This window comes from Emydura macquarii, unplaced genomic scaffold, assembly GCF_026122565.2.
Source record: "Emydura macquarii macquarii isolate MOO-44397 ecotype Brisbane River unplaced genomic scaffold, CSIRO-AGI_Emac_v2 contig_2676, whole genome shotgun sequence".
NCBI lineage: Eukaryota > Metazoa > Chordata > Testudines > Chelidae > Emydura > Emydura macquarii.
In genome coordinates this window covers 24082872-24101829 of record NW_027132813.1, presented here as the reverse complement: position 1 = coordinate 24101829, position 18958 = coordinate 24082872, and the positions used below count along the sequence as shown (strand labels likewise).

The window sequence follows — 18958 nt, the reverse complement described above, 5'->3', positions numbered from 1 at the left end:
GTTTCTTCTTATCGCCGCAGGGCCATAGACTCATAGACTTGAAGGTCAGAAGGGACCAATATGATCATCTAGTCTGACCTCTTGCACAACGCAGGCCACAGAACCTCACCACCAACTCCTGTAATAAACCCCTAACCTATGACTGAGTTATTGAAGCCCTCAAATAATGGTTTAAAGACTTCAAGGTACAGAGAATCCATCAGCAAGTGACCCATGCCCCATGCTACAGAGGAAGGCACAAAGCCCCCAGGACCTCTGCCAATCTGCCCTGGAGGAAAATACCTTCCCGACCCTAAATATGGCAGTCAGCTAAACCCTGAGCATGTGGGCAAGATTCACCAGCCAGACACCCAAAAAAAGAATTCTTTGTAGTAACTCAGAACCCACCCCATCTAACATCACATCACAGGCCATTGGGCATATTCATGCTAGTAGTCAAAGATCAGTTAATTGCCAAATTAGATTGTTCCATCATACCTCCCCTCCATAAACTTATCAAGCTCAGTCTTGAAGTCTAATTACTTGCTTCCCTAGGTTTTTGCCCCCACTGCACCCTTTGGAAGGCTATTCCAGAACTTCACTCCTCTGATGGTTAGAAACCTTGTGTAATTTTAAGTCTAAACTTCCTGACGGGCCGTTTATATCCATTTGTTCTTGTGTCCACGTTGGCGCTGGACTTAAATAATTTCTCTCCCTCCCTGGTATTTATCCCTCTGATGAATGTATAGAGAGCAATCATATCTCCCCTCAATTTTCTTTTGGTTAGGCTAAACAAGCCAAGCTCTTTGAGTCTCCTCTCATAAGGCTGGTTTTCCATTCCTCGGATCATCTTAATAGTCCTTCACTGCACCTGTTCCAGTTTGAATTAATCTTTCTTAAATAGGGGGACCAGCACTGCACACAATATTCCAGATGAGGTCTCACCAGTGCCTTGTATAACAGTACTAACACCTCCCTATCTCTACTGGAAATACCTCTCCTGATGCATCCTAGGACTGCATTAGCTTTTTTCATGGCCGCATCACATTGGCAGCTCATAGTCATCCTGTGATCAACCAATACGCCCAGGTTCTTCTCCTCTGTCACTTACAACTGATGTGTTCCCAGCTTATAGCAAAAATTCTTGTTATTAGTCCCTAAATGTGACTGCGAGAAACAGGCAGAGGAAAAGATGGGCTAGTGAAGGAGAAATAAAGCTCAGGAACAGGTTTGCAGAGTTGGAAAATGAAGAAGGAGCACATAGCAGGTGGTAACTGAAGGTGGGAGAGCAAGGAAGAAGAGAAGAGCAGCTAGTCCTATACAAAGAGTGGATGAGCCAATGCAGATACCACCTAATAAGAGCTCAAGTAGGATAAAGGATGGATTGCAGAGGATTGCAAGGGAGAATAGAAGACGAGAGGACTTACAGCCAGAAAGAACAGGGGATAGGCCAGAGAATCATAAGGTATATTCATCCACTGGCCTTCAATTCCGGGGATCACAAGGAGACGCCTTTCTCTTCCCATGGACGCCGGACCTCCGTTACACCATTCTGCTCATTCCACAAGTTCTTTGCAAAACAAAATGGGACCAAACGACACTAATACTCATAGCCCCATCCTGGCCCCATCAGTATTGGTTCACAGACCTCCTCCACCTCTCAGCCCACCCTCCAATCCCTCTTCCCCCCCATTGAACCTACTCAGCCAGCAACAGGACCAGATCCAACATCCCAACCTGCAACCTCCCCACCTTGCAACCTGGTATTTGGAGGGGGCTTGCGAATAGATATGTGCTCCATACCTGTACGGGACGTACTTACACATGGTCGACGTCCTGCGACTCGAGCTTCCTACCGAAGCCCAACTGGAGGCAATTCACGAAATGGGCCTCCAACAACCACCACGCCATATCAAACGTATCCCTAACAATCAACATGGATTAGCTATTCCACCTTTACATCTCAGGCCTCGCCCATTCCTCCATAAGAGTGCACTTGACAGCTATTAGCGTCTTCCTTCCATGAGTAGATGGGACTTCCATATTTAGCCACCCCCCTCTACTCGATTCCTATGGGGCCTACTGAACAAATTCTCTTCCACCCCAGTATGGGACCTCAACCTAGTCCTTTCAGCTCTTACAAACCCCCCTGGCCAGTTGCCCACTTACATACCTGTACTTGGCCATCACCTCAGCCCAGCGAGTCAGCAAACTGACGGCCATGATGGCAGACCCTCCTTTCACGGTATTCAACAAGGACAGTCTCCCTATGACTCCACCCCAAGTTTCTTCCCAAGGTGGTTTCACCCTTCCACCTGAACCCATCTTTTACCCTAAACCACATTTCTCCAACAGAGAGCACACTCTGCACTCCCTTGATATCTGTCGTGCGCTAGCCTTCTGCCTTCATTGTACCCTCACTTTCCAAGCCTCACCAAGACTCTTGGTCGCGGTTGTGGAGCACTGCTGGGGCCCCTCCACGTGCCCTCTTCCTAGTGCATCTCTAAATGGATCTCCCACTGTATCATGGAGTGTTACACCTTTGCCAAGTTCTGCTGCCACCGAGCATCAGAGCTCACTCCACAAGGACACAGGCCGCTACGTCTGCCTTCCTCGCAAACATCCCATGGCAAGACATTTGCAAGGCTGCAACCTGGGCCTCTATTCACACATTCACTGGACGTTGTGCTGTAGCCAGCTCATCCTCAACGGATACATCAGTAAACCACGCAGTCCTACAAATGCTCTCACATCTACTGAGCACAAGCAGCCCACTTCCACACTGGTTACTGCTTGCTACGTTACCCACGTCTGGAATCTGGAATAGGGACCAGCACTCGAAGAAGAAAGGGAGGTTACTTACTGCAACTGATGGTTCTTCGAGATGTGTGGTCCCATCTGGATTCCAGATGTGGGTGTACATGCACGTCGTACGCCGCAGTCAAAACTGTTCAGAGCAGTGTCTGTCGACCCGTGTGCATGCCTTGCATTGCCCATGTGGTATGTTGAAGGTCTTATGTGGCTGAGTGGGTCGACTCCCCCTCAGTTTCTTTTTACTGATAGGCATCGAGCCCATAGCAGAGGGGATGCGGGGCTTTACAGTAAGTAACCTTCTTTTATCCCACCCCAATCCCTATTTCTTAGTAGGCTAGGTGGTCGTAGAATGAAACAGGCCGCACCAGCCGAAGTCCACCCCTTTGGATAAGGATGCCAAGAGACTAGATATCTCTCTCCTTCTCCCCCCCCCCCCCCCCCCCCCCCCCCCCCCCTCCCGAGTTATAGAATTTATTGGCACAAATCTGAACTCAATTAAGGAAAGGGCTTACTTATCTCAGGACTGCCTTGCGATGCCTTGTCACACAGTTTAGATTCCATTCTCAGATGTCAGTCCGGTCCTGCCTGGTCCTGGTAGGCCATCTGGCTGTGTGCACCTACATAATCCCATTTACAAGGCTGCACCTATAGTGCCTTCACGACTGATTGTGGATGATTTATGCTCCAGCAGGAATTCTCTGAACAAATTGGTCTCCCTTCCCCAGAATGCCCTGGCATCACTCACCTGGTGAGAGATCAAAAAGAAGGCCTGCATTAGTGTTCCCTTGGTCCCTGCATCTCCAACAAAGACGCTCATTACGGATGCCTCCCTGTTGGGATAGGGAGAGCACCTAAATGACCAGCCAGCATATGGTTCCTAGACCCTGCAGGAATCCGAACTGCATATCAATTTTCTCAAGCTCTGGATAATACACTAACGTGTAAGATGTTCCTGCCCCTTATTTTGTCCACACATGTCCAGGTCAGATTGAACAACATGACCACTATCTATTATATGAATAAACAGGGAGAGAAAGATCAGCACCACTTTGCAAGGAGGTGGTCCAGCTCTGGAATAGGTGCATCCAGAATCAGATTACCCTCTCAGCAGTATATATTCTGGGAGTAATGGACTCCTTAGTGGACAGCCTTAGCAGGCATTTGAGCAGGGATCATGAGTGGGAACTCCACCTTTCTATAATGCAATACATCTTTCATTGGTGGCTTCCCATCCTGGGACCTCATTACAACCCATAAGTGCCCCGTCTATTGCTGTAGAACTGCCCAGGATCTCAGCTCCAGAGGGGAAGCCTTCCTGGTGAAGTGGTTAGATGCGCTGATGTACATTTTCCCTCCCATTCCCCTGCCACCTCTCATCCTTGGGAAAATCAAGATGGATAGGGCAGCAATGATTGTATAGCTACCCACAGTGAATACCCTTTGAGACCACACACCTTGAAGAACTCCAGTTACTGTAAGGTTTTTTCCTAGGGTGTGGCAAATGTAGGGGGAGGGAGTGTGGTGGAGCAAAGATTTTTAATGTCCATTTCTCCATTGGCTTACAGTACCTGAGAAACTTTGTTTGTGGAATAAGTTAAAACTATTCCAGTGCAGTTTTAACTTGCACTAAGGCTAAGCAGCTAAGGAATCTGGGAGCTCTACATTGGCTCCTTGAAAGTCCTCTCTCTCTACTGCACTTGAATAGAGCTTGGACAAAGTGGGGAATCAAGCCCAATATGTTCACCCCCACCATCAATTTTATATTTTAGATCTAAAAATTTTCTTTCTTTTGTTACACAGCTTTATTCTTTGATTCCTGCACATCAGCTTGATGGGGCTGAATGAAGTCTGTCCACCTTCTGTCTTGTACCAGCTTCACAGCTTAATTCATCTTTAAATCTTTTTGTTCTGTGTCATTCTTTACTGTGTCTATTCAGTGTATCCTTGGTGTTCTAGTTCCTTGCACTTTGGTATGTATTGCCATATGTGTGATCCTTTCCAAGTCCATTCTTGTGTCCAAACTATCACAGTTGTCTTGTTTGAATCTTCTGTTTTAGTGAGATTTCTTGTTCTTGCTGCTTTCTTAGCTCTTGATGTATTATTTTCTGCACTTTTGAAACTCTCTGTATCTCCCTTACCTAGTTCATTTCCGCAGTCAAAATCATCCTTTCATACTCCAGCATTCCGATCTTGTAGCATTTTCCAAATGCAGTAGTGGCTAGTCCAATTCTGCTATTTATGTTGTCTTCACAATTCCCATGCTGCAATACTAGTCCTCCAAGGTACACACTTGTTTTAGCTCTTTGTCTCGGAGTGTAATCTTTACCTCTTTCTCTTGTCTTCCAGTTGCTATAACTTTTGTCTTTGTGCTGCTTGTCAATCTGAATTTTCTGCTTTCTCTGTCTACCTTGTCAGTTATTCTCTGTAAATCCCCCTTGGTCAACGCTGTGAGGTCAATGTTGTCTGCTAATCTGAGGTTATGCACAGTCCCACCATATCATGTGACTCCTCCCATTTCATCTCTCAGTGCTAGTCATTACTGCTTTCAGTACCAAATTGAACAAATCTGGTGATAGCATGCATCCTTGTCTCACTCCTATCGTCGTCCTGAACCATTCAGTCAGCTTCATGTCAACTGTCACTGCACTCCTCGACTTACTGTAAATGCTTTCTATCTTGATCAATTTATTGGGATGCCATACATTATCAACTTTTTAATAATTTATTCTGTCCAATACTATCAAAAATCTATTTGAAGTCTATAAAGTTGTTGTAACAGGTTTGGTTCTGTTCTGTGTATTTCTCCAGTATCTGTCTTATCACAAATAATGGATCTGTTGTACTTCATCCTGGTCAAAATCCAACCTGTTCCTCTGCAAGTGCTGCTGCCACATACCTCTCCATTCTCCTCTGCCATGTCTTGAATGTTTTTCCCAGTACACTTAATAAGATCATTGCTCTGTAGTTCTTAGCACTTGCTCTTACTGCCTTTTTTATATGGATTGGTATTATTACCACTTTGCCCCATTCACTTGGCATTTTCTGTCGTTTGTAATTCTTGTTGAAGGGCTTGTTTATTGCCTTTGCTGAGTGTCCTCACCTGCTTGCAGCAGCTCTGCAGTTATGATGTCATTTCCTGGTGTCTTTTTCGTTTTCAAACTTTCTATCAAGATCTTTATTACTTCTCAGAATTCTGGCATCTGCCCTCCCTTGTTTGTTTGGGAAGCTTCTCCAGGACTGTTTCATATATTGTTTTCTGCACATTGCACAGTTCTTCAAAATATTCTTTCCATTTTTATTCTTTGCCTGCTTGTCCTCAGTTATTTGTCCATGCTTGCCTTTCACTGCTGCTCTCCTTAACTCATGTATCCCATTCATTTCTCTTACCTTGTGATACAACCTGTCTAACATTTCTCTTTGCGTATTCCTCTGCTTCTTTATGTTGTTCACTTATCCAGTTGGTTTTTGTCTCTCTTTGCTTTCTGTTTTATTTTTCTGGTCAGATTGTTGTACTCTGCTCTCAGATTTTTGCCCTCCTTTTTATTCTCTCTTGGCTTCCTATGCTTGTCACTCAGCACCAGCACTTTATCCATCACCTTAGTTTCTTTGTTTTGGCCTTGGGGCCCAACATTTGTTCAACAGCTTTTGTAATCCTGTGTTTTACAGTGTTCTGTATCTCTTCAGCGTTCATTTCTTCTTTCACCAGAGATGTGATATTTTTTCTGCATGGCTTCTTTATGTTCATTTCTGATATTTAACTCTTTCAGTTTGTCCATTTCCTAGATCTTTGTTCTTGGTACTTGGTTGATTGTTCTCTATCTCCAGCTCATTGATACCAGCACTAATTTATGATCTGATCCAACCTTGGCTGCAAAATACCTGCACTACCACGCACTTGATTTCCATCTCTGATTCACAAATATGTCTATCATGTTCTTTGTTTGCCCATTAGGAATCTATGTCCATTTCCTTTGTGGCTTTGTTTGTTGAAATAGCATGTTTGTTATCTCCAGATTGTTGCTTAGGCTGCTGAATTTCTGCCTTTCTCCTCTTTTGGTTTTTTCACGTAGTCCAAATTACCATTTTATAAACCACCTAGTCATGCCCTGACATTTTTACCATAACTTGTAAAGTTTTTCAGTGTAAAGTGAAATCCTCACTTATAAATGGTAGTTACATGCATGACTTTCTGTACTTGAACTTTTAAGATGGGTACCTTCAACCTTTTTAGGCTTTGAAACTAATTTCTTATTTAAAATAATCACCAAGTCTCTGCCCACCATTTTAAAAAGAATCCTAACCATGATTTCTATAGCATGCCAAACACGTACATATTCAGACACTGTAGTGTAGATAATTATAAAAGTACTTGGTTTAAAAAGAACACTGGGGCCCCTAAATACGTTATTCACCTGTGAAACTTTACCACTGTGGGTTAGATGCTCCATTCTTCATTTCAGCTCCATTCCATTTTTGGGTGCAGGGAAAGAGGTAGTGGCAGTGGTGGCTCTATATCTTTTTTGCACCTCCCTATTTCTGGGTCCTACCAAGTCTGCAGTGCAACTTGAGGTGACTCCAGAACTGCTCTGATTTGTGCTGGCTTGTAGCAGCTCCTTGTGGGTTGTTACATTGCTTGAGAAATCCACTTCTTTTATGCCGCGATTATAAAGAGAGGGGTCAGGATGGCAATGTAAAATTGTTGTACCAGCTCTTAATTAATAGAGCATCCCTCTTATGAAGTGCATATTTTCTGGGGTAAGTTCATCTTAGATTGTAATAAACTTCTGAGGGGAGGTCCTTGTCTTCTTATTGATTTGTAAAGCACCAAGCACACTACGGATGTTAATTAAAGAATAATAATAGCATCCAGTACAAAAGGAAAACTACAGCAGGACTACTAGGAAAGCAAACGGGTGAAAGGCGTTTCCCCTGGGCAAGCAGGATTGATTTAATCTTTGAATTTAGATATACTCACATAGAGAATACTTCTAATTATATGAAGTTTAAGACACAAAAATTCAGGAAATCCAAGGTTGACCTTTCATCCTTAATACACAATAATTTTTGGATGGTGAGGAGGGTACAGCCTAGGAAGGCTCAACGTTAACTTTGGATTTCCTGGTTTTTGGCAGTTTGTGTGTCAGGTTTATTCGATTCAGTGAAACTGATTAGAATAGCTGTTATGGCTATACATGAAATTGTTTTAAGTGGAAGAAAGAAAGGTATATCAAAAAAACTACAAAAACCTCTCATTAAACTGCAGTTGAAGTCACTTACATATCAAATTAGAGTGGTGTTTTAATTACAGAGTTTAATTACTGTTCTGGCAAAAATAATTAATATGTCCGTTTGATACAGATTAGAATTCTTAACTTGAAAAATAACACATTTATGAACACCATTTTTACATTGTAAAGCTTCATTATTCTTAAATTTCAGGGCCACCTGCTTAGTAATAAGAATAATCTGCCTGCTAGACCATAAGGGGTGCAGCTGCCAAGTATAAAGGAGTAGTCTCCTCCATTTCAAAGTGAATAGTTTCTAATTTTTTTTACTTTAGAGCAGTAACACTTTGCTTTCATAAAAATCTTGGGTTTTGGTGGGTGATTGAACAGGATAGAAATTACTTGTGGCAACATCAGAATTTGAAATGTCTTGGTCTATATTTTAGTATATTTTTCCTCTTTCTACTAGCCCTTAAGGCAAAAAATTCTATTTAAAAATAAAATGTAATAACCTTACAATATGCAGCATAGCAGCTTTTAAATATTTCCTAATATTTTGCTTTTTTCTCTTTTGTATCACAGTGAATGTTATCATAGGATGTTTGTTTTAATACTGAGGTAACATACTGAAGACTTAAGCAGTCTCCTTTGAATTGCTAAAACAAGAAGTTTAAACCATATTTTAATTAAGGAGATAAGACCAGTAGTGCTAGTATTTACAATTAATACAGTAATAACTGTAGTAGTATAGTATAGTTGAACTGGAACCACAGTCTGAGGTAACCACCAGAATTGCTGGGTTGGTCAAAACCCTGGAAAGAGGTCACATCCAAATATTCAAAAGGATGGAAAGCCAGCCCACCTCTTAAATTATCTGAGGAAGGTCAACAATAGGCTATGTAAATAAAAAGAGACAAGTGACCTTTATGTTGTAAAAGGGCCAGAAGAAGAAGTCTCAACTGGCTGCCTTGGTTGTGGGGTTAGGATCCTGTAGTGTTGTGTGATTCACTCTCTTTGAAGCCATGTTTCTCTGACCCTTTTGAGGTGGCTATCAGGATGGTAGTTCAGAGATGCACTACCTGCTTGAAACAGAGTTGTGAAAAGGGAGGAGGAAGGAGAAGCAATGTTTAGAATCCATGGTGCTGCCCATTCCTAGGGAAGGATTGGGTATCCAGGCTTCCTTCCTTTAAGTGGCTCTTACAAAATGTAGAGGACCTAACTACATGGTACGCCTTCCCTTTTCTTCCTTTCCCAGTTGTTGGTTTTCTGTCTCTTTGCTGGGAGGGAGGAAGACAGAGAGATTGTTTGTGTTCTTAAATATTTAGGTGGTTGTCAGATACTACAGTGATGGGGTCGACAAGAACCTAACTAGATGGAAATGGAGTGGGGACAGCAGTGACAGTAGAAATCTGGTATATTTTTAACACTTAAACAAAGGAAGCATGATGTTGGGGGTGGAGAAGAAATAAGAGAGAAGGTGAAAGCTCTCCCTTTCCTATTCTTCCTCCTGGACCCCCTTCTCTCCAATCTCCTGTCTTCTCTCTGAACTTTAGACTTCTTATTTCAACCACCCAGGTAGTCAATTGGAGCTAGCAGGAGGCCACCCAGCTACTGAAATGGGAGAGTAATTAGGACTTGTGTTTTGGCAACAGCAAATCCTATAGGGTTAATATAATTGCAGTTGTATTAACCATAACTGATGATCATTTGCTACAGGCTGTGTCAAGGCAAACATTTTAGCTGCTTTTAATAATGATATAAAATGGCATTAATGGAAAAACTAATTTTAACTATGAAAGCCACATTTGGAAAGGCTATATAATGGTTAAGTAGTAGGTTTTATCCTGGATGACTAAATTATATTTTGTTTAATTTTGTTTGCACAGCACCTGGGATTCAAGTAAGTTTGAGGTTCTGCTCTTGCCCAAAAGTCCTTTGCTTAAGGCTGTTCCTGTAATTTTGACAAAGTATTTATTTTTAGGGCTGTTTGCCGTGTGGGAGTGTTTTATAGGGAATGCCAGATTGTATAACTGCAGAGGAAAAATACTTCATGGCAAGAGTGCAGTTTAGATACTTGACAAACAAGTCAAAGTACTGGTAATGAATTGTACCCTTGTTTTTTGCTCTCTTCACTAGCTGCATATTTTTGTGTATTTCATGTTTAAAATAATTTTGTGTTTTATTTTAAACTCTTTAAAGAGACCTAGCATTAAAAAAGCTTTGCAATACTGCTGCTCAGGTTTGTAGAATCATTTTACTAAATTCATTTATGCTGAACATACACTCATTGTATAAGCTTTCAGGTGCATTGTGCATGACTAAATTATAGTTAAAATCAGCATTAGCCAGATAATACCATCTACAGTCTACATCTAATCCCCAAGATGATTTCATATTGCACAAAGGCACTATAATGAGGGCAAACCACTACTTACCTAACCAATTCCTTTAAACACTAGACTCTTCCACAAATGGCCTGCCTTAGGCAAAGGCACGAGTAAACTAATGGGTCTTACTCAGTGCTCTGAAGGTCAGGAAAATCAGACTGTGATGAATAGATAAATGAAGTAAAGTTCCAGAGTGCAATACCATCCATTAAGAACACTATCTGACCAGAGTCTCCCTAAAGTTCAAATCTGGGTACTGTTAACAGAAGCATCTTGGCTTAGGAGAGAGCTAGTCTCTTAAATAGCCAGGAACCAGCTCACCTAGTGTTTTCTAGATTAAACTTTCTTGTATCCAGTTTTTGAGATAGAGGAAAAATCCATGGTTAGCATCCATGTCAAGTGAAACACACATGCACACATATTTCCGTCATGCCTTCGATGACAACTAGTGTCCAGAACTGAGAATTAGCTCCAAACCTAATAACTAAAAATGTATTAGGTGTGCAAGGGTTGCTGCATGCCATGTATGAGTATTAATGTTTAAAAGAAAAAAAAAAACCCAAACAAATGCATGTGTCCACAATAGCTCCAGACTCCTATTCATGCAATCCAACAGGACCTTCAGTGTGGCTTATGGAGCAGCGTTGGTATGAGGAGCAATTGCTGCTGGTTAACAGTGATTACACTGGACACATTGAATTGCCTTTCCTCATTTCCAGCTGTCAAGTTGGGCCTTAAAAACCTCTAAGGATGGAGATTACACCACCTCCCTAGGTAACCCATTCCAGTGCTTCAACACCCTCCTAGTGAAAAAGCTTTTCCTAATATCCAACCCCATTGCAACTTGAGACCATTGCTCATTGTTGTGTCATCTGCCACCACTGAGAACAGCCTACTTCCATCTTCCCTGGAACCCCCCTTCAGGTAGTTGAAGGCTGCTATCAAATCCTCCCTCACTCTTCTCTTCTGCAGACTAAACAAGCCCAATTCACTCAATCTCTCCTCATAAGTCATGTGCTCCAGACCCCTAATCATTTTTGTTGCTCTCCTCTGGACTCTCTCCAATTTGTCCACATCCTTTCTGTAGTGGGGGGCCCAAAACTGGACACAATACACCAGATGTGACCTCACCAGTGCTGAATAGAGGAGAATAATTACTTCCCTTGGTCTGCTGGCAATGCTCGTACTAATGCAGCCCAATATGCCATTAGCCTTCTTGGCAATAAGGGCACACTGTTGACTAATATCCAGCTTCTTGCCCACTGTAACCCCCGCATCTTTTTCTGCCAAACTGCTACCTAGCCAGTCAGTCCGCAGTCTGTAGCAGTGCATGCGATTCTTCTGTCCTAAGTGCAGGACTCTGGACTTGTCCTTGTTGAACCTCATCAGATTTCTTTTGGCCCAATCCTCCAATTTGTCTAGGTCATTCTGTATCCTATCCCTACCTTCCAGCGTATCTATCATGCCCCACAGCTTAGTGTCATCCGCGAACCTGCTGAGGGTGCAATCCACCCCATTATCCATTTCACTAATGAAGATGTTGAACAAAACCGGCCCCAGGACCGACACCTGGGGCACTCCGCTTGATACTGGCTGCCAACTAGACATCGTGCCATTGAGCCCAATGATCTAGCCAGCTTTCTCTTCATCTTATAGTCCATTTATCCAGCCCATACATCTTTAATTTGCTGGCAAGAAAATTGTGGGAGACCATATAAAAAACTTTGCTAAAGTCAAGGTATATCACGTACACTGCTTTCCTCACATCCACAGAGCCAGTCATCTCATTATAGAAGGCAATCAGGTTGATCAGGCATAACTTTCCCTTTGTGAATCCATGCTGACTGTACTCGATCACCTTTCTGTCCTCCAGGTGCTTTAAAAAGGATATACCAGGATCTCTGTGGGGTCAATGTTAAGGTTGTTTTGTGTCTGAAACAGCTGTATCCCTCCTCTTCCTTTTATTTTGTAAGCTTGAAGGTTTTTTCTTTGAAACACTAACATTTATTTCAGGCCTTTGTGGGGAGATCTTAACTGAGCATTTCCTAGATTTCTAATGTTTGAATTTGGTGCTTTGAAGTCCCCCATTCTGGAAGGCTATGGGAAGTGGAAAGCAGTATTGGGGAGCAGCAATTTTAACTTCACCTTAGGAAAGTATTGTTGTTTTTGTGAATAAATTCATATCAATATTGGTAGAAGCCATTAACAAATGGCAGAGTCTGAAAAAAGCCTATTGGCCTGTTTATATCCGGCCTCACACAGGTTGCAGGTGAAGGCACGGGGAGATTTCTTTCTCTTCTATCTCATGACTTTGCACAAGGGTAGGCTACACTCTTGATAAGGGAGTGTGCAGGAGCTGTACTAGGTAGGGATGCTAATAGTGTTAGCCACCTCTAAGTGGGAGAGGTACCGGCCATGGACTTGAGCCAGAATAGGTGACTTCATACTGCACCCTTTGAAATGCTGGGAGGGAGCTCCTGATCCACTCTTTGCTCCCCATAGCATTCCAGAGGAAACTTGCTGAGTTAAACAGAATCCTTCTGTAGGCTATTACTTCTGTGCAGCACCTTAATTTCAGAAAGTGTCCTGTGGCTTAAAATGACAATTTCTTTAAGATTTTAAAATATTGTAATGACTTTTAATTTAATACAGCATACCTGGCATTTAATAACGGATCTATTTCAGTGTCTGTAATTTTGTTTTCATGAGCATGGGTGCAACTCCCAAGCTTCTCTCATCACATGTTCCTGCATATGTTAATATCCCCACATATGAGTATTCCTGTTTTTCAAAATGGGTTATATATTTCTCCCAACATTGGTGCAAGTCATATCAATCCTACACATTAAGTGCATAAGAAAAAATGATCTTGGTTAATAAAGAAAAATAGGACTCTTCTCAACAGCAATAGGGCACAGTTTATTATCTTTTAATTCTGTTTTGAACTTATTTATCCTAAATTCTTGTGTACTTATTTGTGTCTCTTAGATGTACCAATGAGAGTCTACGTACATTGCCACAACAATGGTTGTACAATGTTTTAGAAGAAATTAAATCTTGTGATCCTTCTTCTAAACTATGTGCAACTAGACGGAGTGCTGGAATTCCATTCTACATACAGGTACTTAACATGTTACACATCTGTCTTCATATGACTGCATTTATTTTTTTTACCACATCATTGTGAGGTGTATAAATCCCTAAGAAGAATTGGTGAGTGCATTGTGAGATTGATGTGTTTTATTGATTTCACCCATTTTTGATCAAATTGTGTCCCTTCTATATACTTTGTCAACATAGATGCAGGCAAGAGTCCAGTTTTTGTCCCAGTTTACATTCATGCAAAATGGGAGTATAATGTAGCTTGAGATGTGGAACTATTGACGGCTCCATGTTTCCCCTCAATGACACTGTTAAAAGTGCCAGTTACTACTTTTGTGCATACTCCCAGCTTCTGTACTCATCAGTGCTTCTGTTGGCTGAATAGCTTGGAGGTTTTGCTTTCACATTTATTTTTTACAAAGCAATATGGTATTTATTAAATGCCTAAATATTTGTTACTGAAATGGATTCTATGTGAGGTTATTCTCTGTAAAAACAGGGAAACCTATAGAGTTAAAGACATTGATTTTTTTTCCCACCAGTGTATCTAGTCTTGCTGTGTGATTTTTCTTTTTAATTACCCAATATCTCTCCTACCTCCTTCCTTAATATTGCATCACTTCTGAGCACCTGCCTTCATAAGCACCTTGACTATTTTATTGTTCTTGTAAGAAAAATGTAGTTAAACTAAAATTTAACCAGTTCAGTGACCTTTGGACAGATGGTCCTCTTCCATAATGAATGTGCACATGTTGTGCTCTGGACTTAATGTTTCAGCGAAGTGTCCCCAGCAAGTATTTTTATGGTGTCTAAGTGTGCTCAAAGGGTTGAAAGAATTGTGCTTAAAGAGTTAGTAGAATTAGTGACTACCTCCATTTATGGAAACCTTCCTAATTTAGTAATGGTTTGTATACAAAATAATGTTTGGTTTATTGTTTTTAAAAGCATGTTACAGCAGTTAAAGCAGTTAAAGTTACACTGTTAAAAATGCAAAATTGAGGAAATGCAACCATTAAGATTATATCAGCGGTGTAAATTTATCTACATTACACGTTGTATTTTACAGTATGAATTGTATGGTATAAGGAGAAATATATAAAGCATATCTAACCAGAAAAAAGTAGTGACTCAACTTTAATGTAGTCATAATTTATTTCTTGCATTTAGTTTACTAGTTGTGGCAGAGCATGTGTGTATATCTGGAGCTTACAAACTACTCTTCATGCAACTGTTTGGCTTGCAGAATTCACAGTCTCTCCCAATCTTACAGTGGTTAAGCTCTTTGAATCAACAAAACTAATTGCATGCACACATTCCTTAAATGAACCTCAGTACAGTTGAAGAAATATTCTTTAATACACACTCAATAGGCAGTTTTCAAATAGTTGTATTTAGCGCTGGTTGAAACTTTTTTCTGTTGAAAAATTCCTTTTTGTCAAAACTGAAATGTTTCACAGAAACATAGGCGTTTGGACAGAATTTTCATTGGGGAGGTTTCTGAGATCAAAAACATTGGGAAGTGGGGGGTGCAGCCTGGTGGAGAGAGACCAAGATTGAGAGACTGACTGACCAAGGCACCCCACCACAGAATAGATCTTAGCTTGGTGCTTAAGGCACTCAATTAGGATGTGGGGGACACAGGTTCAAGCCTCTGCTCTACCTGATTCAGAGCAATGAGTTGAACATGAGTCTCCTACATCCCGTGCGAGTCACTGGCTAGTGAATACCTAATTATTTATACCAAGTGGTACAGCTCCAACAGGAGATACTGACAGAGAAACTGACTCTATGGCATGGTGGTTAATGTTGCTATTATAATCTTAACTGACACATTTTCTGACTTTTTTTGGTTCTGTTTTATTTTTAACTGAGTACTGAGCTATTGGCAATTCTAGAGCGTGAAAGATGGGTGTTTGTTTTTCTCTCGTTTTGTGAAAAATTTCAAAAGTCTCATTTTCATTCCACATTGGAATGAAAGTTTTTAAAAACCTAAATGTTTTTGCAGGATGGTATTGTTTTCCAACCAGCCCTAGTCATATCAAAGCTATATATTTTTTTCAAACCAAGTGAAGACATCGCAGTGCAAAATATCTGTGTGCCAAATCACAGATACTTTTGCTATAACAAACCATTTGCTGCCCCCTTTTTTTTTTTTTTTTTTTTTTTTTTTTTTTTTTTAAAGGAGAGGTCAATTTTTTTTGTATATTGGGGAGAAAATGTAAGCTTTCACCCTACCAAAATTAAAAATTAGTAACGGGATTTTGCTGAATATGCACATGCAGAGACAAAAGTACAAAAAACTTCAGCCTGAAAGGTGAGTGCTTCAGAAAGAAAAACAAGATTGAAATTGATACTGTTGTGCAAGTTTCCCTATGGTGCTCATGAGTGATCAGACACTCTGCTGTAATATGTAAGATATGTCTGAGAGAGAAAGAGAGAGAGATGGTAACTGAGCAGAACTGGTAGTAGGTGACTAGAAATAACTAGTGATTTATGGCTTTTTATCATTCCTTAGGCTTTGTTGGCTTCGGAATCAAAGAAGAGCAAAACTGACTTGCTGAAAATGACAATGAATGAGTTGCTATCTTTGGCTGTACCTGTGAATGAATCACCAAGCATAATCCCACAGGTGAGAAATAAAACACGTAAAGGTATTAGAAAGCAACGTTCCGAAAGTAATCCTTTGTCAACTAATTAAAGCATGACAGTATTTTTTAAAAAATAGATGATCATTTATTTTGATTTACAAACATGCTAAAGTTTCTTGAACATATCTTCTTAGTTTCTTGAAGGGTCCAGGGGTTGTATAGTTATTGGACTCCTCATGTAAACTCATGAGAGATGTTCTGAACAAAAATCCTAGACATTCGTTGATACATTGACTTATTCAGTGTGTTGACTCTTCACTGCCATTTCATGTGGTGAAAGTATACTAATTCCCTTTCATTAGAATTTGCATAATCAGATTATTGCCCTGTAATATTTCTGAACAAATGATGAGTAAAATTTGTATTAAACAAACTCCTGTTTGGAGTTAATAATAGTGTGTGTTCAGTACGTAGTATGAAACAATAATGAGAACACACATGAAAAATGACTATTGTGCATACCCAACAACTCTTCATACTTAAATACATGATCCTTAACTTAGATTTGTAAATCTTATAACTAATTGGTCCAATTTAAACTGAAACATTTTTATTTTTGAAAATTATGGTAGCAGTACTTTAAAAACTTGATAGCCGAGTATGATTTGCAGTTAACTAACTTTAATGTTCATAGTATTTAGTTACCATGCCAGCTCATCAGCTGGTGCAGAGTTAGGTTTATCAAAGTCAACTGGAGTGATTACCACCAGCTGAAGATCTAACCCCATAAGTATAGGGAAGTACAAGAGAATACCACATAAGCTGAGATAGCCACAGGTATTATCTTAGTTTAAAATTGGCAAGTTTTTCATTAATACCTTTCCCATGTTGTGATTTTTTTGTTTTTTTTTTTGTTTTTGTCTATAACTTGTCAAAAACAGTTGAAAAGATGTTAGGCTAATTTTCTGAGGTCATGTCTGCACTATAAACTTGCATCAACTCAAGTTACGTTGGCGTATAGCTGCCACAGTTAGTGCGTTCCTTGTGCACATGCGTACTTGGCTCCTTGTGTTGGCAGTGCATACTCACGAGGAGTGCTTGTATCGGTGCAGAATATGGCACCCCATGGGTTGATATCCCACTGTGCAACTCCCCACAGTTCAGCAGATTTGTCTTTTGGAAAGTTTTGGCAATGCATGATGGGGCTGAAATGAGTCATGAAGGGGTAACTGGGAGCATGGGGTAATTTTCCAGTCTGCAACTGTCTCTATCCCATAATGTTATCTATATTTTCTTGCTTTTTTTTCAAAATCCCACGGACCCTAGCCCTCCTTGCTGTCTGCCATCTTTGACAAAAGCATGGAGCCTTTACAGCTCTGCACTATTGTCATAAGTGTTGCAAGCACAGGGCACATGATCCTTGAGTATTTGCAGAGCCGCAAGAAGAACCAAATAAATGGGAGACATGATGATTCCTGGGAGGACTGATTTTTGTGGGACCTAGTGAGAACCAATTCAAGGTTGTTGGTGGCATTCATGGAGCTGCTGCAGATGGTGAAGCGCCACTTCTGGGCCTGAGAAACAAGCACTGACTGGTGGGATCACATTGTAATGTGGATTTGGGATGACAAGCAGTGACTGCAGAACTTTGGGATGTACAAGGCCACATTCCTGGGCCCGTGTGCTGAGCTTGCCCTAGCCCTCCAGCACAGGGACTAATGAGAGCTGCACTGACAGTGGAGAAGCAAGTAGTGATTGTATTGTGGAAAATTGCAATGCCAGATTGCTACTGGGCAGCTAGGAATCAATTTGTAGTCAGGAAGTCCACCACAGGGGCCATTGTGATGCAAGTGTGCAGGGCCCATTAATCATCTCTTGCTATGCAGGAATGTGACACTCAGCAATGTGCAGATCATAGTGGAAGGATTTGCAGCAATGGGGTTCCCGAACTGTGGTGAAGTGATAGACAGCACGCATATCCCTATTTTGGCACCAAACCACCTTGCCACAGAGTACATCAACAGAAAGGGCTATTTGTCTATGGTTATGTAACCATTGATGGGTCACCGGAGATGCTTCATCAACATCAGTGTGGGCTGATCAGGGAAGGTGCCTGATGCTCGCATGTTTAATAACACAGACTGATGAGAAAGCTATAAGCAGGAACTTTCTCTCTCAACCAGCGGATTAACAGTGGGGATGTTGAAATGCCAATAGTGATCCTGGGCAACCCAGCCTACCTCTTGCTGTCCTGGCTTATGAAGCCATACGCTGGCCATCACGACAGCACTAAGGAACAATTCAACCATCAGCACAGCAGGTGTAGAATGACAGTTGAATGTGTTTTTGGTCATTTGAAGGGATGCTGGTGTTCTTTACTCACAAGATTAGACCTTGGTGAGAAAAATACCCCAATTGTTATAGCTTGCTGCTGTGTTCTGCATAATATCTGAAGCAAAGGATGCAAAGTTTCTGCCAGGTGGAGGTGGATCCGCTGCTTGCTGAATTTGAACAAACAGATACAAAGGCTATTGGAAGAGTGCAACACGGTGCTATACAGCTCACGGAGGCTTTGAAAGACCATTTTAACAGTGAACCAGAGTAGTGTGTGGTGGTGTAGTGTGGTCTACCTGGCCCTGCTCTTTTATGGTCTGATAGGCATCGTGTGGTGGTTGCTGTACATGTAGGAATATAATGTCAATGCACCTAATAATGTTATTTATGAATGATTCTATGAATTGTGTGACACTGCAGTAACAGGTAATTGGTTGCTTTCAGAGCTGCTGAGTGCTTGGCAACATGTGTTGTGAGCTAATAAAGATGAATTATGTTCCAAATAATAGAACTGTAAGAATCAGTGCAA

The 18958-nt window shown here is 41.1% G+C and overlaps 1 protein-coding gene across 2 annotated transcripts in view; it reads left to right on the top strand.

Moving 5' to 3' along the window:
- Positions 1-18958, top strand: part of THADA (THADA armadillo repeat containing) — a 345314-nt gene that overhangs the window by 51900 nt on the left and 274456 nt on the right. For both annotated transcript variants that reach the window (XM_067565060.1, XM_067565061.1), the window contains exons 23-24: positions 13394-13526; positions 16023-16136. In XM_067565060.1, the coding sequence (XP_067421161.1) occupies positions 13394-13526; positions 16023-16136 (247 nt within the window). The remainder of the gene's footprint in view (positions 1-13393; positions 13527-16022; positions 16137-18958) is intronic.